The 27,528-nt window shown below is 35.5% G+C and overlaps 1 protein-coding gene across 1 annotated transcript; it reads right to left on the bottom strand.

The window, feature by feature from the left end:
* Nucleotides 1–515: 515 nt before the first annotated feature.
* On the bottom strand, nucleotides 516–27,528 carry LOC109050394 (caveolae-associated protein 1-like). Its single transcript, XM_042714133.1, has 2 exons — nucleotides 26,719–27,528; nucleotides 516–2,971 (listed from the first exon to the last, which is right to left on the bottom strand). The coding sequence occupies exons 1-2, from the start codon at nucleotides 27,226–27,228 to the stop codon at nucleotides 2,102–2,104; spliced, it is 1,380 nt and encodes a 459-aa protein (XP_042570067.1). The 5' UTR covers nucleotides 27,229–27,528; the 3' UTR covers nucleotides 516–2,101.

Below are 27,528 nucleotides of genomic sequence, written 5' to 3'. Positions count from 1 at the left end.
CACAGTGCATTCTACCTTCCCCAGCTCCACCTGTATAGATCTGCTATGGGTTTTTTAATATGCTATTTGTGCAGCAGCTGTATGTCTTAAATACTCACAGCACTGTATTGAAGTACAGTATGTATTGGCAGTAGCAGGTTCTTGTATACTCTCAAAAATAAAGGTACAAAAGCTGTCACTGGGGCCGTACCTTTTCAAAAGGTACACTTTTGTACATATGAGGTTCTAATATGTACACTTTAAGTACTAATATGTACCTTTTAAGGTACCAAAATGGACCCTTTAGATAAAAACATGTACCTTTTGAAAAGGTACCACCCCAGTTGTCATGTTAGAAATTATATTATTAACATAAGTTGTTGTATAATGCAAAATTACTTTGCTGGCTGTTCTATTGTCATATTATAAGCAAGTGTGACATAAGAAGGAAAATACTAGGTGCAATTGTAAATATGCAGTATAAAACAATAATACAGTGTAAAAATAGTACATTCATGGATCATGGATTCATGGAGTGTGAAGCATGATTGCTTTTATTAACACATTAGTGGTTAAGACATGTGACATTACAAGAGAGTATTCATATGCATCATCAGCTACACAAGCAAAACTAAAACAGAAAATAAGATGCTTCAAGCAGAGTAAAACTTTTGCAAGATTACACAATTGCTGAAATGATACAATCTGAGCAATGAGGAAAATGGAGTTAATTCATCTGAGAAATGATTGCGCTCTAACTAATAGCAGTGATTCATTATCATATGTGTTTAATTTAAAATCGGTGCTGATGACATTATCTGTAGCTTTTTGCTGCTCATATCTGTTCTACTTATTATAACTTTTGTGCTCTTAGGTCAATAAATGAGGCTAAGGGTTTATTGCTCATTGGCCCATTATTACATTACCACACATGTCCACCAGGGGACGTACAAGTGTTACACAAACAGTCATTTTAAATGGGTAAAGAGCACTGGTAGCTTTGTTGTTGAGCAAGCTTGCAGTGCCATTCTGAAACCAAGATCGTTATATAGATATTTGTACTTCATTTATCGTCAATATGATTTGGGAGTTTCCAGTAAACCTCATGCAAAAGGACAAAATCGTATTCACATAATCATTTTTGATGTTTAAATGCTGTTTCATATTCTTCCTTTTTTTATACTATTTACTATTTGTGTAATTTGTCACACTGAGACCTAAAACAATCAGTCTGATAGTTTGACAATGACAGCCTGTTGTAAGGAAATGTAACATTATTCATTAAACTCTAAGACATATATAAGATATATATTTGAGCACTTAGAAGCAATACTTCAGGTTTTCTTATCTTGGTTTGTTCCTCCACCTTCTATGAAAAGTGAAGAACAATCTGTGGCTCTACACGTGAGACTAGAAAAAGAAGGCAAATAATTGGTCTCAGTTTATATATATATATAAAAAAAACTACCTGTCTAAAAAGGCTGTTGTTCATTTGATCAAGCCATCTGTCTGTTATCTGTTTCAAATAATTGCAATTTATGTTCATGCTGTCCGTCTAGAACAAGAATGTTCCCAGATACCATGTTGCATCTTATCGGCTGGCACGCCTAGTCCCCACCCTTTACCCTTACCAAACAAGATTAACTCAAGGAACTAAGGTAATTTGGACTAGTACAGTAAATCACTCACTCGCACAAACATTAGGTGAATGGAGTCACCTTAATTGAAACATTCTGCTGCTATAAAAGATGCAAGTACACACATGCAAACAGACACATTCACATTCTCCTGCAGAATCCAATATCTGGACTAGCAGTACAGCACACATGCTCAGGGCAGCTACACACTAGAGGTTATGCTATGTCAGAGAACACTGAAAACACTTTAATGGGGATGGTGCTCCACAAAGATGTAGCAGAAAACAATCAGGGTTTGGCAAAACTGATGCTATGTTAAACAACCAAAACTTCTTTAGGCATCAATTCATTGATCAGAATCTCAGAGAGATGAACTTTCAGAAAATCAAATTTGGCACTTGATATCAAACTGAGCCTTCCATACTGTCCCACCAATAAAACGTTCTGTAACAAGATTCTCTAATGTGTAGGCGCCCAAACACACACTAATCGCTATCTCTATCATGGTCTTCCACTAACACCAGCTCTTCTCCCCTCTCCAGTAGCGCTCTCATCTCAGGGCTATCTTCTGTCTCGTCATCTTCCTCCACCATTTCGCCACATTCCATCTCCATCTCCATCTCTATCTCGTCATCTTCTCTTCCCTCCATCACTGCATTCTCCACCTCCTCTGCTTCCCCAATGACTTCCACCATCTCGGTTCCCTGGATCTCCACTTCTCCTTCACGGATCTTCTTCACATGGAAGGTGAATGGGGGAACCTTGTAGATGGCCGTTTTGGAGCGAGCATAGATGGTGTGGTCAGGAGTGAAAGACTTCACCATCTTCTTCTGCGAGGACTTGATCTTCTCCTTGCGCTCGGGGTTCACAGACATCCGATTGCCGAGTTTCCCCATCTTTTTCTCTATGTTGTGACGTGTTTTCTCCAGGTTCTCTCTGGTTTTCTGTTTGGTCTTCTCAAGATTCTCCTTGGTCTTCTGCCTGGTTTTTTCCAAGTTCTCTTTGGTCTTCATGCGAGTTTTCTCCAAGTTCTCTTTGGTCTTCTGTTTGGTCTTCTCCAAATTCTCCTTGGTCTTTTGCTTGGTTTTCTCCATTTTGTAATTGGAGAAAACGGTTTTGATGTTCTGGACGCGTTGCAGGCTGCTCCGTTTGATGCGCTCTGCTCGAGACTCCTCAATGGTCTCCTCGAGGTCCACCTCCTCTTCATCAGAGGACAGGTCCAGATGAACTTTCTCTCCGTCCTCTCCTCCTTCCTCTGCTGCTGCTTTGTGTTCACCTTCAGCTTCTCCTTCCACGGGCTCTGGAATCTTCATGGACTTGGCTACACTGACTTTTGAAGGTATTTTCACTTCGTCCTGTAGAGAGACAACAAAATATTCATGTAATTCACATTCCTGAAAACATTTGTAAATTTTCTTTCTTTCTTTATCTAGATACCAAAATTAAGAAAATCAGTGGTGGGTCCTTTGTACTCAGGCCATAACTTAATAAAAAGCCCAACTACCACCTTCTGTACCAACATGCCACCATTATGCAAGAACCACTAATACTTTCTGCTGAAAATGTCACCAGTTTTGTCCACAGTTGTATCTCTCTCCTTGAGGAAATGAGAAATTAATAAGCCTCCTTTGCCAAAAGTGTGTAACAGATCTCCAAACTAAACACTGCCAAAACAATCAATTTCCTGTCTTTATTTATCCCATTAAATGGCCCTATTGTTCAGTATCCGTACTAACATTAATGGTGACCTTGCACACATTCACAAAAGCACACCCACCCACATGCTGAATTCACAACAAGGACATTATTAGACAGAACATTTGATTTCACTAGGGTCACTGATATGATTTTATGATGTTTGTAGCGTGACTACAAACATTATATTATGCACTTGTGTGGTTTTTAGAAGATAAAAGGTCATTCTAAAAGTTACCTTCTGTATCAACCTTCTGTAGCAGGGAAATCCTTATGCAAACCTTGACTAATTGTAATGTCAAACAAGCATGTGCATATGAAAGAGCTATTTTAAATAAATTCTAACAGCAGTTGACACATGGAGAACATGCACGAGTCAGCCAGAACTGTTCCTTTTAAGTTCCTCAACAGAATTTTTGTTTTCTTTCTTTTGTTGTTCTTCCATTCTTTCATCGCCCTTCCCTTCCGACCTGACTCCCACCCACCCTCCTGCCCGACCCTAATTCCCAGCATTCCATCCTGCAAAGCCCCTCGTTCCCAAGCACACTCTTTTTCTATAGCACAATGCTCTGACTTGTTTGTAAAGGAGACATATTTTCCGTTAGTGTGATACATTGAGTCATCCCGTTTTTCTCTGTTAATGTCTCTGCCAACATTCCCAGACCAAACTAACAAATATAAAAAATTATTTTCTTGTTGTTTAATTTATTCTTTCCTCTGCATCGAGCTGGGAGAAATGATCTACACAGGTAAAGCAACAAACAAGCAAACAATGTATTGGTAAGCTTATGGTGCTATAAGGTTATTTGCTGTTGCTGGAGGTTTTTGTATTTGTACGAGATTTATACCCCCAACTTCATGTAAAAACAGACATATCATACTGAGACACAGTGTCTGCATTCATCCTACTTGTTGGTACTTCACATTGGGATAGACGTATTTTGAATTATTACACGGCTCTGTGCAATACTTGATTCTGATTGGTCAATCGCGACATTCCGAGGTATGTTATCCTTTGATAACAACTGGTAAAAGCTGATAACACAGGCTCACCCGGTTAACTGAAGTCGGTGCTATACTCTTGCAAGGAACAGTTTGTCTTCATGTAAGCTTTGCATTTGGTTAGCTAATAAAATATTAAAACTCAATTCAGTATTATGGGTACAATTATTTAATTATGTAATCCTAGTATCACGGACTCGCTCTCTCGTTTCATACAAACACTGCTGCTGCCTTTTTGCGACAATTTTTTGTACACTGTAATGGATTATAAGATAGCTATCAAACTGGAATTTTTTTAAAACATTTTCATCTTAAATCAATACATTTTATCGCTTGATTATTTATATGGTGAAATGTTGTGTAATAAGTGGTTTGACCACATCTCCCTTAAATGTCCGTCTAGTTTGAACTTGCCACTTGCTTGCAACTGCTGTGTTCACAGAAGTTTGCATTCAAATATTATAACTCAAAACAATATTTTGTGTCTAATTATTGACTTAGTAGATAGTAAGATAGTGAACTTGATGCTAATGCTAACATGCTAACATAAACAGTACAGCGAAATCTATGGTATCAAGACACAATCTTTAAGTTATGAACTTTTGCAGTGGTGGACAGTAACGGAGTAGCTTTACTTCGTTACTGTACTTAAGTACATTTTTCAAGTATCTGTACTTTACTGGAGTAGTTTTATTTTAAGTAACTTTTACTTTTACTTCACTACATTCCAAAGCATAAGATCGTACTTTTTACTTTTCATAAATCGCACTACATTTCATAAAACATATCGTTACTCCTTATAATAGGCTATATCACTTGCTCTGAGACGCAGAAGCGGTGTCTGATTTAAGAACTAACTGATTCTTTTCAATGAACCTTTTAAATCGGTTCGCAAATCGCACCAAACGATTCATTCACGAATTAGAATGATCTGATTGCAGCATAGACTGTAAAAAAATATGGACGTAGTGTCTGTGACGTCGCCCATAGACTCCTCAATAGCGGTTTTGAAGCTCAAAGTGTGCAGAGCGGGCCGTCGCCATCTTGGCAGCGCGTCACCGCGTGACTCTCCCGGATAATCGAAAATGGGCAAAAAGGCGGGGTCTGGTTGCTGAAGCCATGCCCATCTAGCGCGCTGGCATTGTCAGCAGCGGCAATCCACCTGTCACTCACGTGGCCACGCCCTTAATTATGCAGAACTTTAAGGCTTAATATAATTTAAATGGATGAGTTATAAAAAAATTCACCCACCTCACAGTTGTCATGAAGGGCAAAATTAGCTATATAGACCAAAATCATTTTTTGCACCAGGCTGTAAACATGTTTTTTTCTGCTGTAAAGTTTGGCATTTTAACATTGGGAGTCTATGGGATTGACTCCCTTTTGCAGCCAGCCTCAATCGGCCAGTCGATGAATTGCAGTTTTAGTCACTTCCTTATTGGCTTCACGTTAGAGAGCGGGAGGTTGCCGCTCGGATTGCAGCTGTTCTCGAGTCTACAACTCACTGATTCAAATGAACCGTTTAGTGCGAGTCTCTAGTGAACTCAATTCACAACTGGGAGATCTTGTGAGCGTGTGCGACTGATGCTGCTAAAAGTAAGTTACTAATGTCGAATTTTGAGATTAATTATTGTAATTGAAAATCATATTTAGGTCAAAATTGTCAGTTGTTTGTGAACTAAATCTTCTGTAAAGGGTGATCTATTTAAGCCCACTGAAATGCTTGAATGCAAACACATCAGCATCTGTGCCTCTTAGGTCAAAAAAAAACAAAACATTAAATTAACACAGATTAAATAAAATAACTAATGCACGTTCAAATTCCCGCTGCCATAACATTAACAGTTGTATTAAAATGTTTACGCATTTATCCCTATGTGACGTCTGTTTTTATATTGTTTATCAACAGTATAAATGTTTATATTGTTTGAATTAACCACCCAAGTAAACAGATATGAATGTTTATTCATAACCGTACTGAAAATAAGTAAATATTGGTAGCTGATGCTAACTGTCTAGCTAACAAGCTTGCTGGTGCTAAGTTGAGGTTATTTTTTAAAAATAAAGTCCAAATATTTTTATTCAACCACCTAGATATATTATACCTGGGGGAAAAAGAAAGGCTGTGATGTTCAGAACATGGTAACTACAGTAATTATCAAAGTGGGAAGTGATGTCCTCTGGGAGTATTTGGCCAGGAATGTTTTTACACCACAGACAAGGTTTGAGAAAATGTTCTTCCTAACTTCAGGCCTTATTCTCATGTCATATATAACTGTGATGTTCTGCAAAACAACACATTTTAAAACACTTTTTTTTCATACTGATGAAAATCTGATGGTCAGATGTGACCCTGGAGCACAAAAGCAGTCTGAAGTCGCTGGGGTATATTTGTAGCAATAGCCAAAAATACATTGTATGTGTCAAAATGATAAATTTTTCTTTTATGGCAAAAATCATTAGGATATTAAGTAAAGATCATGTTCCATGAAGATATTTTCTAAATTTTCTACTGTAAATATATAAAAACGTATTTTTTGATTAGTAATATGCATTGCTAAGAATTCATTTAGACAAGTTTAAAGGTGATTTTCTCAGTGTTTTGATTTTTTTGCTCCCTCAGATTCCAGATTTTCCAATAGTTGTATCTCAGACAGATATCATCCTTTCCTAACAAACAAAACATCAATGGAAAGCTTATTTATTCAGCTTTCGGATGATGCCTAAATCTCAATTTAAAAAAATTGACCCTTATGGTTTTGTGGTCCAGGGTCACAGATCTGTTTTCTCTCAGGTACATCGCAGTGTAAGCTTCACAGTGAACATTACTACATCACTCTTGTCAGCGTAGTCCATATCAACAACAAAAATATATCTTGACTCCATGTAGTGGTTATGTAGTAGGTATTTTGAGCAGTAGGATTATAAAAAAAAAATATGTGCTAATATAAAATTAAGTAGCCAGCCTATATAAAATTGCTAAATAAATCTATCTATCAGTACTTTTTTACTTAAGTACATAAAAAATCGAGTACTTTTGTACTTTCACTCAAGTAAAATTGAAAAAGGAGTACTTTTACTTTTACTGGAGTATTATTTTATTATACGTATCTGTACTTTTACTCAAGTACTTGATTTGTGTACTTCGTCCACCACTGAACTTTTGTAATAGTATGCGATAAAAGTTCTTTGCTGTGGTACAGTGTTATTTCAAATGGTTCAAATATGAAGTCATACCACGATGATGTTCACAGTATTAGAAGGGCATTTAATCTATAGCACTAAAGACCCAAAGGTCAGAAGGTCAATGATTTTGAGTAAACAACATTCTTTAAAAGCAGCTGTAATGGAGGAACAGTTAGATGGAAAACATGTTAGAGGAAGTCAGAAAGTCAGCTTGGTGAGCCCACATCCCAAAGTGCCTCTCTCAAGTTAATGTTGCATTGTTCTGCTGAGCAGAGAGGAAGGGAAACACGTACTCCGCCATTAGAAACCATTGGAAAATGTGAGCTAATGTGTGTATGAGGGGGACGATAAGAGCTGGGGTGTTACATTTCACATTCCCAAGAAGAAAAAAAAATCTCTTTGAACTTGTTTCCTTTTGAAAGGTTAGCTCCTCTCAAACCATGAGACAGAAATCACTTTATATACTGTATTTATTATTATGGACTGAACAGTCCATAATTAGTCTATTTGTGTAAAATGCATGATGCATTTGCTGATTACACTGTGGATTTGAGGAAGGCTTGTTTCTTCTTTTTCAATATAGGAGAGAAACAACTTTGACTTCATGTGTGCATGACATAGTCTGTCAAATCTAACCACAATATTTTAAGGACATTCATTTTTTAGAGTGATTTTTGGCCAATTTTTAACTTAAGCACATCTTTATTTGTAATATCATAAATGTCTTTAAAATATGGTTAAAATTTACTGCTGAATGTGCTGATGAGTATTTATGGTAAACTAAAATATACTTTTCTATTGAAACTTGTGTGTCTTAAAATATATTCGGAATTACACATTTATAATGCAATTTAGTACATTTAAAATATATTAACTTTGAAGTTAATATGTTAGTTGAAACATAAGAGTTTTTAAAGCACAACAAAATATTATGATTGAAAACAAAGAACAAAAAAATACTATAAACCAAAACAACAATTTAAATTACATTATAAACATTAAAATTTTATTAATTAACATCATTACAAGCACAATTTTAAAAAGTTTGTTAAGGAATAGTCATGAAAGTGTACTCTATGTACATTTAAGTCACTTTTTCATTTGTTTACATTACATTATCTACAAGTAAATTTTTTTAAGTGTATACTTTTAAGATTTGAAAAGTGCACTTTTAAGTGCAAAAGTGAAAAGATAAGTGCACTTCTTTTTCACAATAGCTGTAGTGTACCCAATAATGTAACATTTAAGAAAATGCACAAAGATGTAAATATATTTAAATCTAAAACAGAGCTTTCCTTTCATAATCCAAAAATAGATCAGTGATTACTACCAGTTAAAATAATGTCATTTTTGAAAGTACATGTCCTGTATCATTTAAGATAGCACTCTAGAGAAGAGAAGAGAAGAGAAGAGAAGAGAAGAGAAGAGAAGAGAAGAGATTACCAAGTAATCCCACCTTCTAATTCCAGCTGCTTACAACCATTACATGCACACACACAACACAGTTGTCTTGGAAACAAGTGAAATACAGTATATCTGGATCAGTGCAGCAACACATTTCATTAGGATTCCTCCGTCTTTTTATTCTGTCGCTGCCTCATTGTGGTCTGGGAAGAAAATTGGTGTCATGCAGTGGCTTTCCCCCGTTTTCCATCTCAAACGCAAGGTGTTCTGCATGCACACACACATACAGTACATAAGTATGTATGAGTCGCATACAGAGAGCTGAGACCACATCACAGACTGCTTGACTTTTCCATGAGCCAACCACAGAAGCATGGAGGGCCGTGGGCTACAGAGTTTGACATAATATGTGAGCACATGAACAGAGGGGTTGTTTGTGTCTCTGAGACAGTTAAAGGGGTCATATGACATTGCTAAAAAGAACATTATTTTGTGTATTTGGTGTAATGCGATGTGTTTATGCAACTTAATGTTCAAAAAACACATTATTTTCCACATAATGTACATTATTGTTGCTCCTCTATGCCCCGCCTTTCTAGGATGAACACCTTTCTGAAACGCTATCCAGTGTTGATTGGCTGAATGCCTCAGGCGTGTGACGGAGATGTTACGCCCTATACCATATGAAATGCTGTCTCCCGGCACGATGAGACAAAACCAATAAAACCTGTTACAAATGAGGCATTTGTTGCATCCAGTGAGGACATAATTACTGATTATAATGACTTATACTGTCTTTTTTTGTGTTGCATTCCATCAAACTCGCGTTTGAATCATCAGTGGCAAATTCTTTAAATATAAAAATGTACTTACTGGCTGTGTGTCAGAAGCGCCAGACTGTCCTTGCAAAGTTGGAACTGCCCCACTTTATAGAAACAGACACCGGTATTGTAGACTACTCTCACAGGAAACAGTCCTCGTCCTCCTTAAAATGCGCTGCATTCATCTGAATATTTGGTTTGAACTGTTCCAGAACAGTGTTGTAAATACAACTTAACCACTGATTTCTATTTGGGTCATCTTTTGGAAGGCCAAAGAAAATAGTTTCGCTTTCACAACAAAATGCACAGTGTCACAACATGATGATGGTGGCAACAGTGAGAATAAAAGTTACGCCTTCTTTCTTAGCGTGAACATTTGGGCGGTGTTATGCAAATCTTCCCACATCGTGACGTAGACATGTGGGGGGGTGTTAGAACGAGCCGTTTCAGGAGGGTGTGGTTGACTCTTAACTTTTATAAAGAATATCTCTTTGGATTTGAGACTTTAGTCTTTGCAACTTTACAGATCTTCTTTATGCACCAAAAGCTTGTAACACTCCAAAGGGAAAGGAAAATTTGAAATCGCATCATATGACTCCTTTAATATTCGTGTGTCTGTGTGTGTGTGTTTGTCACACTGAGTATAAACACAATCTGATACAACAAGAGCTCCTTTGACTCTGTGTGTGTCACATGGTGTGAAGTTTGGTTAACTGTCTCTCTGTCTTTCTGTCTGTCTGACTCTCTCGTGTGTTTGCAGTATCGTTTTTTAGAAGAAAAAAGTTTTTTTTTCCCTAACATACCACAACTTGTCTCCAAAAATGAGATAATATATATATATATATATGAAAATGTCATATATGAAAATGTCATCAAATGTTTCATTATGGTTCCTCAAAAATGAAAATTTGGAATATATATATATATATATGAAAATGTCATCAAATGTTTCATTATCCATACACAAAAAAAAAAAATTTGAACCATTTTTTTTTATTATTATTATTATTATTATTATTAATGGTTCTCAAGTTCTCTGAGAAACAGATTAGTGAACCATTCTTTTTTATTATTATTATTATTATTATTATTAATGGTTCTCAAGTTCTCTGAGTTTAACTTTAGAAACAGATTATTGAACCATTCTTTTAAGGTCATTCAGAATGAACAATTTATTCACAAATTAAGGTCTGCATTTACACTCTTAAAACTAAAAGATCCAACAGCAATATCATTGGAAAAAAATAATAATTTGGGGCTCCTAAAAGAACAACAACAACAAAATATAATTAGATAAATTGTATTAAGAACAACATTTTAATAGTCTAAAGAAGGACCTTTAGTGTAATGGAAAGGTTCCATAGACTTAGATGCCAATAAAGAACCTTTATTATAAAGAGTGCTTGTTTTCTTTTAATGATGAATAGTCATTGCATGGCAAAACCTAAATGAAGTTTTCTTCAAAATATTTAGGTTTTTGTTTCACAAAACAAAGAAAGCCATACAGGTTTGAAAGAACATAATGGTTGCATTTAATGACAGAATTCTCATTTTTTGGGTTAACTGATCCTCCTTAGAACAAAGAAGTAAGATGAAAATGTTTTCCACATGTCAGCAGACTGATAAATGAAAACTGTGTGTGTGGATGGCAAAATATTTCCACTGCCTCACAGAAGCGTCTCTCTTCAGTCACATGTGAACAGCTCTTTCACATCTGCCTGCCTCCAGCCTGCCTTGTCGCCATGGCAATGAGGGATTCCCTTCCAAAACACCCTCCACCCCACCTTTCCATTCAAAGCCAACCACCACACCCACAAACTCCAGCACAGGGTCAGAGCAGAGGGAAAAGAGAGTGGGTGTGGGGTTTTCCCAAGAATATCTGAATGTGTGGAAGGGAATCCTCCGGACGTGTTGCATAACTTTGTCATGGCAGGAAATGGAAATGTGGAGCACCAGGGTAGGGAGTACGTGTGGAATGTGTATGTGTTTGTGGAACACAAATGGCTTTGGTTGCCTAACATTCTGTTACACACAAGTCAAAAAATAAACATAAGCACACACTAAAAGTGACACTAAAGTTTATTATTGGTTTCTTTAGCAGAAAGATAAAGCAAACATATTAACAGTTTTCCTTATGTCTCATTTAATTAATATTCCCCTCCACCAGAGCTCGCAAATAACATTCATGCTATTAAATTCTACTCCTGGTGATCCATCTCCCTGCGGGGTTGGAGTTTGGAGTTTTTACTACCCTTCCATTCTATTGGACCCTTTTCAAAGACTTTGTTTCCACAGATATTAACATTGTAAATCTCTTCTTTTTTTTTTTTTTTTTTTTGCATTTTCATTAAAAATAATAATTATGTATGTTGTGTTACCTTACCTCGGTATTTAATAACAGTTAACGCAATTAACACAGTAAACTAGTTAACGCTGCTGTGTAAGTGTTTCAAATACAACAGCTGAGGAAGTGACCGCAAATTTGACATCTTTCTCTCTTCTGACTCATGTAAGCAATCTCTCAATATTTTTTCCTCTTTTGTAAAGTAATGGAAATGCTTTCAAGTATTTTTTATTTTATTTTATTTTATTATTTTTTTTCTTCCACTTCTGAAATGTGAATAGTTCATAAAAAAGTTGCCAAATTGGAAAAGAAATTGTTTCAATACTGGATGCATTAATCAAAAACCTGGGTAAGAGGAAAAGAATGCTCTAAATACAAATGTATTGGTAATAATTAAAACTAGACAAGGAAAATTTGGATAAATAAAAATGGATAGAAAGACAGACAGACAGATCCATAGCTGGAATCACTTTCTGAACTTTTTTTCAGCTGATGAACGATAAAAACAGTAACAGCCAATCAAAATCCACCTGACCAGAAAGAGCCAAAAGCACCACCTACCAAATTCGATGTTCGAAAAAAAAAAAAAAAAGTGCACCCAAGGCAGCATTTCCACCACATATTTACAATTTATAGTTTTCAAGGTATATTCCACCCAAATGCAATATTCTATTTTGAAATTCAATTTGGATGCCAAAAGGTTAGTGTTACGTTCATTATTCACACAGGTATTCATTATGCAGTCATAGGACTGCAGCCCTGAAACTAGCCTCCACCGCAGGATAATGCATCACAAAAGAGCTTGAGATTTTAATAAACAGAGCATTAATGTGCATTGGTGTGGATGCTATATAGTTATTGATATAGTGATTTTTATAGTTATTGTTCTTTGTATGAACGGCCTTTAATGTGCTGTCACAGGCGTATGTTATCCCACCAGAATTCAGAGTCTGAATTGTCCGTTCTTTTATACTGATATTCCTCCCTTATTATGTTAAGGACAAACAGAAGGAGAGAGAAATGGGAAAATATTTGTGTGGACAGACCCTAGGGAAAAGAAGAGTCTTTTCTTTTCTGCTGTTCTTTTTCTACTTTAATGTTTCAAATGAGAGAGAGAGAGAGTTTGTGTGTGTGTGTGTGTGTGTGAGAGAGAGAGAGAGAGAGAGAGAGAGAGAGAGAGAGAGAGAGAGATTTGACTATATAAAGTGATGGTATGCTAGTTTTCCCTGCAGGGAATATTGTTTGATGAATCAGAGGCTGTTGTTGAGATAGAGAGAGCTGTTAGCCTCATTGGCCGCTTTGAGCCGTTGCTGCGATACGTCAACGCGTCCGCCATGTTTGTGAGAGGCAAGACTGCCTTAAAAATAAATGGAAGTAAACGGGGGAGCTGCATTTTTTTTCTGGGTAAAAATCACGATAACGTTCACATTTATCAAACCGATTTCAGAGGTTTGTGATCTACATGCAGTTAAAAATCGCTTTGCCTCCAGTTTATTTAGTTTTTAGGTTTGGAAAATTATTAATTTTCGTAAGAAATTGTGAACGCTCACACTTCTCACTTGTTGATTTCGTTGATTTTTTCGACAATTCTAATGTTAATGTAGTATAACTGTGACATGTACATGTAATTTGAATGTATATTAAATAAAATAAGTTGTTTTATATGCTTTCTCTGTGTTCAACCCCAACATTTTAGGTAAACTTTTCTTGTGCTTCAGGTCAGAACCTGTTTTTTATACAGGTCTGTGGTCAGAACACAGCTCATTCACTTGGGAAAAAAAATCGAAAATAATACATCTTTAAACACTTATAATTTACCATCATTGAAAAAAAATAAAACAACCAAATAAAAATCAAAAAGTAATACACTGGTTAGTTTGCTTTTTATTTTGATAGCACTCTATACAGATAAACGCCACAACAAACAATAACACATGCAACTGATGAGCCTTTATGGATCCAGTGAAACTTAGTTAATTTACAGTGGTAAAATATTATTCAATACAGCGCACAGTAAAAATATAGTTAAAAAGTGATATGTAATATAAAAATATATATGTTGTACAACTTGTAGTAAAGTGAATAATATAAAAAGCGAGTACAACAGTACAATAACATAAGTGATATAATAGATTTATAATAGTACAAATTATATGTATAATAACATAATAAATTAATAACAATAGATGAATAATAGCAAGAAGAATATGTAATATCAAGGGTGGAATACAGAATAGACAAAAAGAATAAATTAATAGTAAATTATAAAGTAAAATAAACAATCGTGAAATGTAGTTGTATAATAGTATTTGTGTAATAATTATTAAACAAATTAAGACACAACACAAAAAAAATGTGGACGTGAATTCCAAATTGTGTTTAATTAATGATCTTAAGTATAATATATACATGTACACACACACACACACACACACACACACATATATATATATAAAATACAAAATGGTGGTTTAGTTGTGATGACAAAACCTGACTAATAAAGACTAATTCTACACTGCTTTCCCTCAAAGATTTTCCTATTTTATTCAACTAATTAGTAAAATAATGTAAACAACTTGACGATGCTTGATCATTTTGTTCTACAATGCAAATTAACACACACCCATGCAGAAAACACAAATTTTGAAACAGTTGTTTATTTTTCCATATATATTAATACATGTATGTTAGGGGTGTGAACGTTGTACAACAAAATATCAAAGTATAGTTATATTTAACACAGACCAGAAATTTATAATCATTATTACAACATCAAGGGCAATAATAAACAATGATTTTTGTCATGATATTGCAGCTGGACTCACTATGAGTTCCTGTGTTTTTCAACAGATTAAAACAGCCTGTGTAATCATTTTGGCCAGTCTTAGTATTGTGATTGAATGCACTGGTTATGAGAAAGTGAATAATTGGCATTTAGAGCATTTCTTCTGGGCACTCAAAGAGCTTTACTCACAAAGCAATTATTTAAATATTTGAAAAAAATTTAATAAGGTAATTACATTGTTATAAACTGTTTAAAAAAAAAAAAAAAAAAAAAAACTAATGGTTTGGGGCAGTCTGTTCCGGGGAGAGAGAGAGAGTGGTTTGCATGACCAGGACCAACTACTGTCATTCAGGGCTATTCTGGGTTTTAATTAGTACCATTTAGGCGTTATGCCAGAGAACAGCTTTTCTTCAGCTGACTTTCCTTGTCCTGTTTTGCAATTGATATATATATATATATATATTTATAAGCACTAAGCAGACTTGTCAAAGTGCTCACTGTCAGTGCTTATCCAGTCTGTGGCAAGTTATAAGTTAAAACCCTTTTCTCAGACTTTGATGTTTATAAAGTCCCAGCTTTCATGCAGTACGAGTTAAGAATATTCTGACACTGTGTTATTCAGCTGTCAACTTATGTAGTTACCAAAAAACATCGGTTGAGTCCCTGTGAAAGATGCCCAGATCTGATTTTATTATTGTAATGCCCAAGCACCACGACGAATAGTCATGGTTGCCATGGTGCCCGCTCCAATATGCGGCGACGTTGACTCTTTCCAATAACAATGGTCTATGGTTACAACGACTGTATTTACACAGAGATTTTCCATGACTGTGTGGTGACATCCGCCGAGACAACTGTGGCAATTGTGTGCTTAGCAATTGCAGCTGTCCTTGAATAATCACATAAAATTGCAGATCTGGCCAGCTTCCATTGGAAAAAAAAAGTAAAATACCAAATGCTCCCCACAGTAAAAAAAAAAAAAAAAAGTAAAAAATGTTGAAAAAGCAAAGCTGCTGAATACAAATGAATGCGTTTCTTATATTTCCAAACTTTAACTTTTAAACTTTGAACCAAATGCTACACAATCCCTGAATACAAATGAATGCACAAGAGATTTGACATTTTCAGACATCCTTTCTGTAGCACAAATGCTCCGGTTTTAGGACGTCTTTTTCTTTGTCAATTTTTTTTTTTTTTTTTACTTATTATTATTTTGATTTTTTTTGTCATATTATTATTATTATTATTATTATTATTACATTTTTTTTATAAGTGCCTTTCATGATACTCCAGATCACCTTAAATTGAAACAATCAACCTTAAACAACAATAATAATTATTACAGCCTAAACAGACCTAATACAAGAATAAAAGCAATCACATAAAAGCCTGCCTAAAAATATGTGTCTAAATGCAAGATTTATGAAGGTCAGATAAGTATGAAGGAGCAAGATTATTAAGTGCCTTGTAGGTAAGGAGAAGGATTTTAATACGGTATTTCACTGAGAGCTAATGCAAGTGTTGTTATATGGGAGTAATGTGTTCAGTTATATGAGTTCTGCAAATAATTTAGGCAGCTGAATTCTGTACTAGCTGAAGTTTATGGAGAAGACTGAGGGTAGACCATAAAAAGAGTGTTACAATAATCAATATGGTAAGTTACTAAAGCAAGAATTGCTTTAAGGATTGCTGTGCTCTTTACCCAAAGAGTTGGACGAAGACTATTATTATTACATATGTGAAAATATGCAGAGCGAATTACATTATTTATATGTGCTTCGAATGATAAAGTTCTGTCAAAGATGAAACCCATTCTTTTAAGTAGACACAGATACTAAAATTATCAGTATTCACTGAGGGACATTTAGAATTGTTTTTTGAGCCAACAAGAAGAATTTCAGTCTTACTACTATTTAGTTTAAGAAACCTCTCTTTAATCTCAGCCACATAATCTGAGAGGATAGACGGAGGAAAAATAGAGATGGGTTTGGAGGACAGGTACATTCGGGTGTCATCAGCATAGCAGTGGAACTGAATACCACATTTCTTAAAAATATTATCAAGAAGTAGAAGATAAATAATAAATAAGAGAGGACCCAATACTGAGCCCTGCAGAACCCCAGTAGTAACATATGAAGGCTTTGATGTTAACTTCTTAAACTGTACAAATTGAGTACGACCCTTAAGATAAGATCGAAACCAAGTCAGGGAACTGCCCATGTTTCCAATAGACTCCAATCTGTCCAACAAAATACTGTGGGAGATAGTATCAAATGCTCCTCTCAAATCAATCAAAATAAGTTTAGATAGAAGTCCTGAATCAGCAGCTGCCAATTAATCATTGGAAAACTTAACTAATGCAGTCTCAATACTATGAAGTGAACAGGAGCCAGATTGAAAGTGCTCATACAAACTATTATCAGAAAGATGATCCTGGAGCTGGGCTGCAACAATCCTTTCCAGCATTGTAGAATGAACAAATTCAATATATATTCAATCATTAATATTTCTTTAGTCAAAAATAGGAAATGCCAAATGCAAAGTGCTATATACAAGTGCATAATATATTATATATATATATATATATATATATATATATATGTATAGATATACACAAATAAAAAAATTTACCAACAATCTGTCATGTTTGGGAGTGACTCCTGTATTCCGCCAACACACAGAATAATTTTTATTTTATTTTAGTCTCTCAATATTTGGCAGTATAGATATACTTCAGTCCACAAATGGCCAAGAAAGAATCTTTGCTGCCTTTCTCCTTTATCGTTTTTTGTTACTGTTAATATAAACGGTATAGTTTCTTGTATAATAAAGGAGAATGCTACCTCTGTGTACGAAAGCCCACTGTGACCATTATTCATCTTAGAAAAGAACCACTGCATGGTGGGAGTAACAACTAAAATTAACGGTTCAAAAAGGTTTTTTTTTTTTTCACAACAATGTCATTAAATAACCACTTTAGGCTCCCTAAAGAACCTTTCATGCAAACGTGAAAATAACCTTTTTCTTAGTATGAAGAACATTTAATAATCTCATGAACATTTACTACTTTAAAGAAACTTTTGTGCCATGGAAAAGTTCCATGGATGTTTAAGGTTCTTCATGGAATCGTTGATGGCCTTATTTTTAAGTGTACCTGAAAGTAGCAATATTACTACAGTTACAAACTTCACGTGATTTTTTCAGTACAGTGACAGCAGCTCAGTTTTTTAAAACTAGAATACATTTTTTTATTTTCAATTGCAATTAATTTGCAATCAAGTGTCATAAATCACTGCATTCATTTTGTATTTGTAGTATACATTTTAAAGTACTTTTTCTATAATATGTGTAAGTGTGCTTCTTAAAACTTTTTTTGCATTGTAGCTGTTTTATATATATAGCACTGTAAACTAGTAGTAATTAAAAGTATCTTGTAGCTCATACAGTTTCAAAGTAGTTTACCCAACACTGAACAAAAGAGAAGAAGGAGAAGAGGAAAGATGGAGGGTAGGCGATCGGGTACAAACAAGATAAAGTCTCTGCCAAACTAAGAAGCATGGGCTAAAAGCCAGAGTCATGCTGTTATGCCTCATGCCCGCCTGAAGATTAACTGCACAGAAACAACTCAAAAAGACACACAGCCATGGGCCGTGCCAGCAGTGGATATAGCCATCCATTCTGCTGTTGCCTTCGTCTGGACATGGGGCTTTTTGTGCGTCTGCTTCAGATCAATTATAGAGAATAACCCAGCCTCATCCACAAGCCCTCTCCCCCTCATAATCAAACAGCTATGCAGCAGGTCCTATTTATAGCAACCACTAGTGCTTTTCCTTCCCTTCTCACAGATGTGTGTGTGCTAGCTGTGTTTTAGAAGCCCAGATGGCTTTCTATTCTCATAACTTCACCCTGCACGCTTCCTACTGTCTGTTTCTCACACTTTTCCTCTAATTCTCTTTTTTTTCCTGGTGGCACTCCTTCTCTCACTTTGGTCAGTGGAGAAAGCACTGAAATTGCTTCCAAAGTGACATAAGACAAATGGGCTTTTCTACATGACGTAGACAACAGGAGTATTTCTGTGACTTTGCCATATATGGTCTACCAGTGTTAGGGCCAGATAAAATGCATTTAGTTATCGACTTACCTCACTATGTGATTGATGTTAATTATATAAGTTACATGATACAGTTAAGCATTCCAGTCTCTGAAAGGTGGACAAGATCCAAGTTTTTCCTTTTAATTTCAGGCTTTGTATTTCTAATAGATCTTTGCTTGCTTGAAATATCCAATCTCTGTGATACCGAAATGTCTTAATAACAATGCTATGCATCCAGGTTGACAAATTCTGGACGTAATATTTTTTTTTAAATAGGTTTGAGCTGAGGTTAAAGGTTTTAGAGCTCATGAAATGGATAGCTTCACAAAGTCAGTCTTTTGAATATCGGCAAGAAAAAATGCCATATTTCAACCTATTCTTGACAAGAACAGCCCACTTAGGAAGAGACTGAAACAAACCAACCAGTTCAGTGGATGTACATGACTGAAATTGGATCCAGCCCTTAAAGCAAAGTGGAAAGGTGTACCGAAAGATCTATTTAATGCACTACCTGCCTTAAACAAAACAATAGGTTTTAATGATGCATTGCCAAAAATCTAAGATTTAATGGCACAATAAGCCATGCAGTACAGTGCAAGCAGACCGCTACCAAAGCTTGCCATTACTGTGCTGCCAGTGGTATCTACAAACTTGAAAACAGTTCCCCTTGGACTAATAAAATCCTGTGTTTCCCTTGTTTTGTGCGATATGCATTATAGCGTGTAAACTATGTTGAGTGTTTACATTTTTGGGAATTATAACTATATGTTAATAAATCTGTATATATGTTAATGTGTTAATGTGCATAATTATGTAAATAAATGCCTATTACATTTCCCTAAATATATCAAAAGTTCGGGATCAGCCAGGGAAAAAAATGTAATGGCTACTGAAAATAATATTTTACAATATAATAAAACAGAAAATCCTTCTTTTTAATTGCACTAGTATACACACACACACACACACACACACACACACTATATGGTTTTTTTTTTTATTTTTATTTTTTTGCACTAAAAATCTTTTTATCTGCACTGTTTGTTCACTGGTTTGCACTCTAACTGCCATGTGCCTTGCGCTGCTTTTATTTAACCTTATTTTAATTTTATTTATTTTTTTTTTCTATTATGTCTTTTTTACATTCCCTTATTGTATAGTTTTATCTTATATTTTATATTTGATCTAGATTTTTAGGCTCTACTGTTAGTGTTATCTGTATGCACCGGGGGTCTGAGAGTAACGCAATTTCGATTCTCTGTATGTATGTACTGTACATGTGGAAGAATTGACAATAAAGCAGACTTGACTTGACTTGACTTGACTGACGATATATATATATATATATATATATATATATATATATATATATATATATATATATTTTTTTTTTTTTTTTTTTTTTTAATGCAGCCTTAGTGACACATGAAAAACATAAAAAAAAATGTTGTAGACCTCAAACCTTTCAGTGGTGCATCTATTTATGTGTGTTTGAATTTGAGTTGGTTAATCAGACGTCTGAGCTTAAGAAAAATCTACAATAAAATTATTCTTCCTTGTAATCCTTTTTATATAAAATAATTTATTCGTTTTATTATATTTTTATATTAGGCTATTTGTTTTATTTTTATATTTAATGGGAAATGTGTTGGCTTGCATACCTCATTATTTAGACCTTTCTTTACAGATCTTTATTTATTTTAACCTCTCTTTAAAGGAAAAACAAACTTGCAGAGAGTTGCAAAATCTAAAAAATCAATGCACGACATTTTACTTTTACTGTTAACCAAAACACACTGCACACATACAATGTTTAACTCACATAACAGTTATTAGCAAGTCACATCAAATGTGTTCAAGAGTTTGAAATTTCAGGCTAATGAGCCATCAGGATTTTGGAGGCAGGGAGTATCAGGGTGTGAAAGGTACTGGCAGGTTTATAAATGAGTGATATACTGGGAGGGTGGAACGGAGTGGTTGCAAAATGGGATGAGAAGTAAAAGAGCTGGATGGAGACAGGGGAGTGAGGATGCCTGAAGTATGAATCAGCACGGTAAATATGAGCTCCACTTTGTTAAGACACCACACCCTACCACACAACCCTCCTCTCTCAATCCTTTTCCTGCTTTTACTGAATAAAAGAGGAATAATAACTGGAATATACCTCTACATTCGTGCCCAGAGGGCCCAAGAAACAACAAAAAATGCTGTTAAAATGTTTTAGAGGTTTATTGTAGTCAAGCATTAAAAATAAACCTTTGAATTTGAGTAATTCAGTGGCCTAATGAAAGCGACTTTATTCTATGTTATGCAGGTCAACTCATAGGAACTGACATGTTTGAAAAAACACTTTTTCTCTGTAATCCCTAATGTTATTGGACGCTTTTGCACACAGAAAAAAACTTTTAAGTCCCTCCCGAAAATCATGTTTCATTCAGAAATGTGTCCTGTTAAATAAATTGGGTTTTAAAATGCACGTCCTATTAAGTAAAGTGTAAAAACTGAAAAGTTGCAAAATCTAAAATATTATGGCAATTTAATGCAAGAAATTTTTACTTTTACTGTTAACCAAAACACACTGCACACATATAGTGTTTAACTGATGCTAACTGATCCAAAAACTATTTTGTCCCACTCTAAATGATGTTTCATTAACAAGGTTCGGGAGGAGCACGTCAGATACTTAGCCTAATTAGCACAGGTGGAGCTCACTTAAGATAATCAACACTAGGGTATAAATACAGCTGACTTACCCCTGTCCATTGACGGTTATCAGTATCCCCCCTCCACCCCATCGCCTCCACTTAGAGTTCATTTTACACTTATGTGGGGGGGTACTCTAGGTTCGGGCCATTCCCGAGCTCGGAGCCCTTCCCCGGACAGCACGCCAAATATGCATTTTATACTTCAGCTAATTATATGTAAGTGTGAACTCGTGAATGGCTATTAAACACATAATGAAAAGGGAGAATGAAGGTGATAAAATTATGTCAAAAGAATGTTAGCACAAAACAGAGAGAAGCAGAGAGAGAGAGAGAGAGAGAGAGACAGTTGCAGCAGCAGCAGATAACAAGATGAATGTTTATGATGATATAGAGGGGTCAGAAAGGTAAAGAGTCATTAGTACTAACCGGTAACACCCCCGGGCAGCTAGATCCTAGGTAATAGCCTACAATTATGATTGCTATCTGCGTGAAATGGAAAAGACCAAATTCTCTGTAATAATTGTCTTATCTTTTTTTTTTTAATTCAAACCAGAAATAAAGTGTGATAATAGCATCACCTTCTCCTTATTATACTGTCTCTGCAATAGGCTAACTAAATTGCATTATGACTATCTTCTAGTAGCTTGCCGAGTAATTTCCACACTGCTTGACAGGCACCTCAACAATAGTCCCTGATGTATGAAAACTGTTATTCTTTTAACTCGGAACTGAACGGCTCAGTGGGGTGAGGAGAGAGGCATCTTGTTTGGGCAGGGACACAAAAAATCCCCTAAACGCCCATTAACTCATGACCGTATAATGTTTGTCAGACACACATTTCAGAAATTATGAAATATGGAACGTTGGCCTACTGTGCTGAAGGAGACAAATGATTAGAATACTCTTTGTCCTACAAAACATTTCAACACACCCATGAAGCATGCAAATCAGACATGTATCTAATTATCTAATGGTGGGTTTTGCATGCCACTGGTGTAAAGACGTTGCTCTGAAGAGTTCAGTACTCTGCATATGACATGTATTAGGCCTGAAACATTTGTTATGCAAGTGCATGAATGTAAACACTTCTACAGTAACTACTAAAGCTTGATTTCACATGACTAGAACACAATTCACACATTCTTAGCATTGCTACAAAAGGTGTCATTGTTGGCATTATCATAAAGTATTTTGATGACTATGGTGTTGCCTCACGTTGCCTGCATATGGGCAAAAAAATGTTGAGCTTAAACGTACCACAATGACGACAGCCAATGGCCAATTAGCATACGACCTGCATGAGAAAAAATAACTCTCCATACCAGCAGGTGGCAGTAGTCTGTATTCACTATTCAAAAAGGGAAACTAGGAAGAGCTCGGACTTGAAAAATGAAAATTAAACCTTCTTGCTTTTGTCAGTTTTGTTTTTCTTCACATTCATTGGTTGTGAACTCCAAATCAGAGCGATCTCTCTCACAAATTGACTTCGCTGCAAATTCTACATGCTCAATCAGCCGAAAAGCCACCAACAGGGCTCAGACTAGTGCAATGGTGCATAACACCCTGCAAAAACTATGCTGAAAGCTGATCACAAAAACCCGATATTGTCCAACCATCACAGCCTTTAAATCAATTACTGTAATGATACTAGTCAATTAATTTACCAAGTTTTGCAGGTTTGTGTCATCAAATCTTTGAAAGATATAAAAAATTTTGTTTGAATTTGGTTTCTTTGATGGAAGTAAATGAGATATCCACTATCAAAAATATATATTTTATGTCTGTGCAATAAACCATACCAAAAGTGAGGGGGACAGAAATGTCAAATATAATAAAAAAATAAATAAATAAATAATCTGTAATAGACTACAACTGATGGGGAAGTCAAAAGTCTGGCAACTCAAGACAATAACACAAGAAAGCACATTGTATGGGACGCTTACAATCAGTGGTGTATAGTGGTGCCTTGAGAAGTGCGTATACTCTCAATTTATGCCCCCATTTTTTTTAAGCGGCCCAGCAAAAGATAAACACCCTGTGTTATAAACAGTGACATGCAAGGCTAGTCTTGCATACTTAGTTTACACCAAAATTGCCCAGTGGTATTTGGACGGTCACTTAACTTCTGCTGCTTGACATAACAAAGTAAGGATCATTATGAAATTAATATTAGCCATAGAAGAGGTGCAGATTTTGCAATAAATCATTCAAATAATAAATCAATAAATCAAAAGGCTGCAGCAATTAGCATTTTGTCAGAACCTGTAGTAAATTACATTATATATACATAAATATATATATAAATATATATATATATATATAATCATGATGTATATATATATATATATATATATAAATATATATATATATATAAAAAGTGAGGGGGACAGAAATGTCAAATATAATAATATATATATTTTTTTGTCTAATTGACAGGTTTTATTTTTATTATTGTTATTGTTGTTGTTATTTGTCTAATTGACAGGTTTTATTTTTATTATTGTTATTGTTGTTGTTATTTTCCTATCTCTTACTTTTAATTGGCTGAGAAATCAAATATACTGCTGGACAATAACAAATCATTTGTATTCTATAATATTTTACTATATTTTCCTAATGACAATTTTATAATTTGTTTATATATATATATAAAACCTTTTTCCATTTTTATCACAGAATAAGATCAATTTTATAGTTTCTATAGCCAATTGTAATAAATACTATGTCAGTTAGCACTGCATTATTCAGATGTTTTTATTGCCTGGAGATGACTTGAAAAACACACATAAACCATATATTGTTGCAATCGTGTGTTTATTGTCTTCACGTTTCAGCAAAAAAAAAACATTTCTTTTTATTTAGCTTAGCTCCAGCAAGAGATTGCTTTGGCTACGATAGCCACATGCCTTTATCCATATTAGGGATTTCCTGGCATGTCATAGTTATTACTTCTACGAGTCAGTTTTGGACTTTCTGCACAAGAGTGCACTCTGCTTCGAGTATGAATGAAACACACTGCATGATAGTGTTTACTCCTTGGTCCTGACTTCCTGGTCCAGGACAGCATCACTGTCTTTACTAGGTGTTTGAGGGAATATTTGCATTTGTTCACATGCAGTTGAATTAGTTAGGCCTACTCATATGCTGGACTGTCATAATTCTTTGAATCACCTAAATCATCTAAAGAAAAAAGATCAGAGAATCATTAAAAGTGGGTATACGCCTTTTTCTTGTACTATGTTTCTGGCCTTATCTTGTTGAATCACCTAAATCATCTAAAGAAAAAAGATGAGGGAATCAGTAGAACTGAATAAATGAGAAGAGTGGAATTTGATCTTCCTAAACTTGCAAAATAATAACAGGGTGGAATTGTGACGGACACTCCCTCTCTGATGAGTGAAGGAAAGATGTTCGGAAGAGTAATTAGTGGATTGTGTGTGTGTGGGTCGGGGAGCTCCAGCCTCTTCTGACTCACTGTGTGGAAACTCTGAATGTTCTTGCGCCACTGTGCAAAGCTGCAAGCTATTACACATTGCACTATACAGCCAAAAAACCTCTAACTACAGACAGACTGTCTGAGTAACTCTCTCTGACTATTTTTTGCATGAAGCTACCCTTTTTCTTGTTTTTCCCACTCCCCTCTACTCTGTCCTTAGCCTCTGTTCTTCCATTCCTTCTTTCCCTAACAAACCACTCCCACCCTTTTAAAATAGTCTCTGGATTTTGCTTGTGGTATTTTCCATTTATGAAAAAAAGAAAGAAACCTTCTCTACATTAATCCAGCGTGTCTGCCATGTAGAAGAGAGAATGCATGTAAAAACATGTCAGTGTTCGTTTATTCTGCAACCATCAAACAGAACCCTGCTTTTTAAGGCAGCAGGTAAAGCAGCTGAGGCAACTGTAGTAATACACAGTGCATGCAGACATAAAAAACGTACACCAGTTCATACTTGAAAAGCTTTACATTATTGATTAAAAAAAAGTATTTGTATACCTTTAAATGTTTACATGTTATTGCATTAGATAATAAAATGTCACATGTACAAGATGCTGCTAGGGCTTCTTCTCAAAACTCTTTTCTTCATAATTTTTTTATCAATGCTTTTAATCATATGATGATTTTAGTAGATGTATATATAAAGTGAATCCTTCTCAGGTTCACACAGGTCTCATTTCATTTCACTAAAAACATGATCCAAACATCTTAATATTAATTCTACACTTCATTCATACATACAAATGTCTGTGAAATGTCTGTGAACTTAACAGAAAAGGTAATGATTATTTTCTGCCAGGAGATTATTTCTTTTTTTTTTTTCCTACTGATTTTTCCTCCAGTGTAACGGCAGGCCTGAATGTTGCTTTGCTATTTGTTATGTAATGCAATAACATTCAATTTTAAGTAAGCAAACACTTTTAAGGGCCACTGCAAATGCTTATATTTATTAATGGTATAATGTAACCTACTCATTTTTACCAAGGCCACACCCTACCACTTATGACTGTGACATGTGATGTACCCTGAATATTTTATATTGCACTCAGTGTGTATATAAATGTATAATGCAAATCAAAATATATCTATGTAATTTATGAAAAGAAAGAAAAAACACCAACAGAATTTCTTCAATTTCTCAAAACGTTTCTCCTAGACACCAATAACATTAAATGGAGTTTCTCTCTCTCTCTCTCTCTCTCTCTCTCTCTCTCCTGAGAAAAAGACAATAGAAATCTTGCATCTTAACTCAAGTTTCAGAAGAGATCTCAACCTGTGCTCAGATTTACCAAGAAACTGGAATCTGAAGTCTGAAGTGAAGTCATTGTGAAGTAAGGGATTTCAATATGAACGCTTCTTATTAAGTGCCTCTAAGATCTAAGATATCCTATCTACATTTTATAGATATATACTCTTACTGCATGTCAACAATTGTCTCAGTTTTGTCCGTTTTTACTTGTAAGAGAATTTCAAAAGAGGCAACATTGATATGTCAATGAAATGTAACTAAGCTATAAAACCTGATCAAACTCAAAGCAATCCTAACTGTCCTCTGTGTGCACACTCCTCACCTGGTAGATCATGACTTTGAAGTTTCTTCTCTTCAGAAGTTCGTTCTCATTGCTCTCCAGGCGTTTGATCTGCCCGGCCTGTTTTTCTAGGTTCCCCCGCACGGTCTTCACATTCACACTGACTTTCCGCACCTTCTCCAGCATCTTATTGACCTGGTTGGCTGTGGTGTTGTGGCTTTTGGACAGTTTGGTGAGTTCCCCCTGGATGCCTGTTACTGATCTGTCCATCTCCCGTTGACGGGCTTCCAGCCCAGCCTGCGTCTGCTGGATCTGGTCCACGGCCCCGATGATTTTGTCCAGCAGCGCCAGGACCATGACTCCATTCATCTCACCTTTGTCTCCCTCACCTACCTCTTCTTTCTCATCAGTAACTTTTGCTTTGTTTTCGGTGGTGACCTCATCTTCTTCATCAGAGGCTGGAAGGTTGATTTCATCTTCTGAGATCTCAGTAAGGGATCTGTGTGGGTCAGGCACCTCCAGGTGCAGATGGCTGTCTTCAATCACTTCCATGTTTAAAAGCTTGAATATGTGGTAAAATAACGTGGAATGTGAAAGGATACAAGCAGTGGAAAGTTCTGTGTCCTTACTCGCCTTTCTTTCTGCTCTCAGGATTCCCCTCTAGAGTTCACCTAACTGTTCCCTCCTCTGTCACACTCAGAACATCTGCTCTCCTCTCTCTCTTGCTCTTTCTGAGTGTGTTTGGGATCTGGCCAGAGCAACAGAGGCTGGCAAGCAGGCTGTGGACAGTCTGTACTGCATGAGCACTGGGTCGTGAATGCCACACTTTCCCGTGAAACCCTCCAGACAAAT

Source organism: Cyprinus carpio, chromosome A24 (genome assembly GCF_018340385.1).
Source record: "Cyprinus carpio isolate SPL01 chromosome A24, ASM1834038v1, whole genome shotgun sequence".
Lineage (NCBI taxonomy): Eukaryota > Metazoa > Chordata > Actinopteri > Cypriniformes > Cyprinidae > Cyprinus > Cyprinus carpio.
The sequence above is the reverse complement of the archived record's forward strand: the minus strand, read 5'-3'. Positions and strand labels throughout refer to the sequence as shown.

Coding starts and splice junctions, on each gene's coding strand:
- LOC109050394 (XM_042714133.1), bottom strand. CDS start 27,228: ATGGAAGTGATTGAAGACAGCCATCTGCACCTGGAGGTGCCTGACCCA. Junction 2,972..26,718: donor TCAAAGTCATGATCTACCAG/GTGAGGAGTGTG, acceptor GTCTCTCTACAG/GACGAAGTGAAAATACCTTC.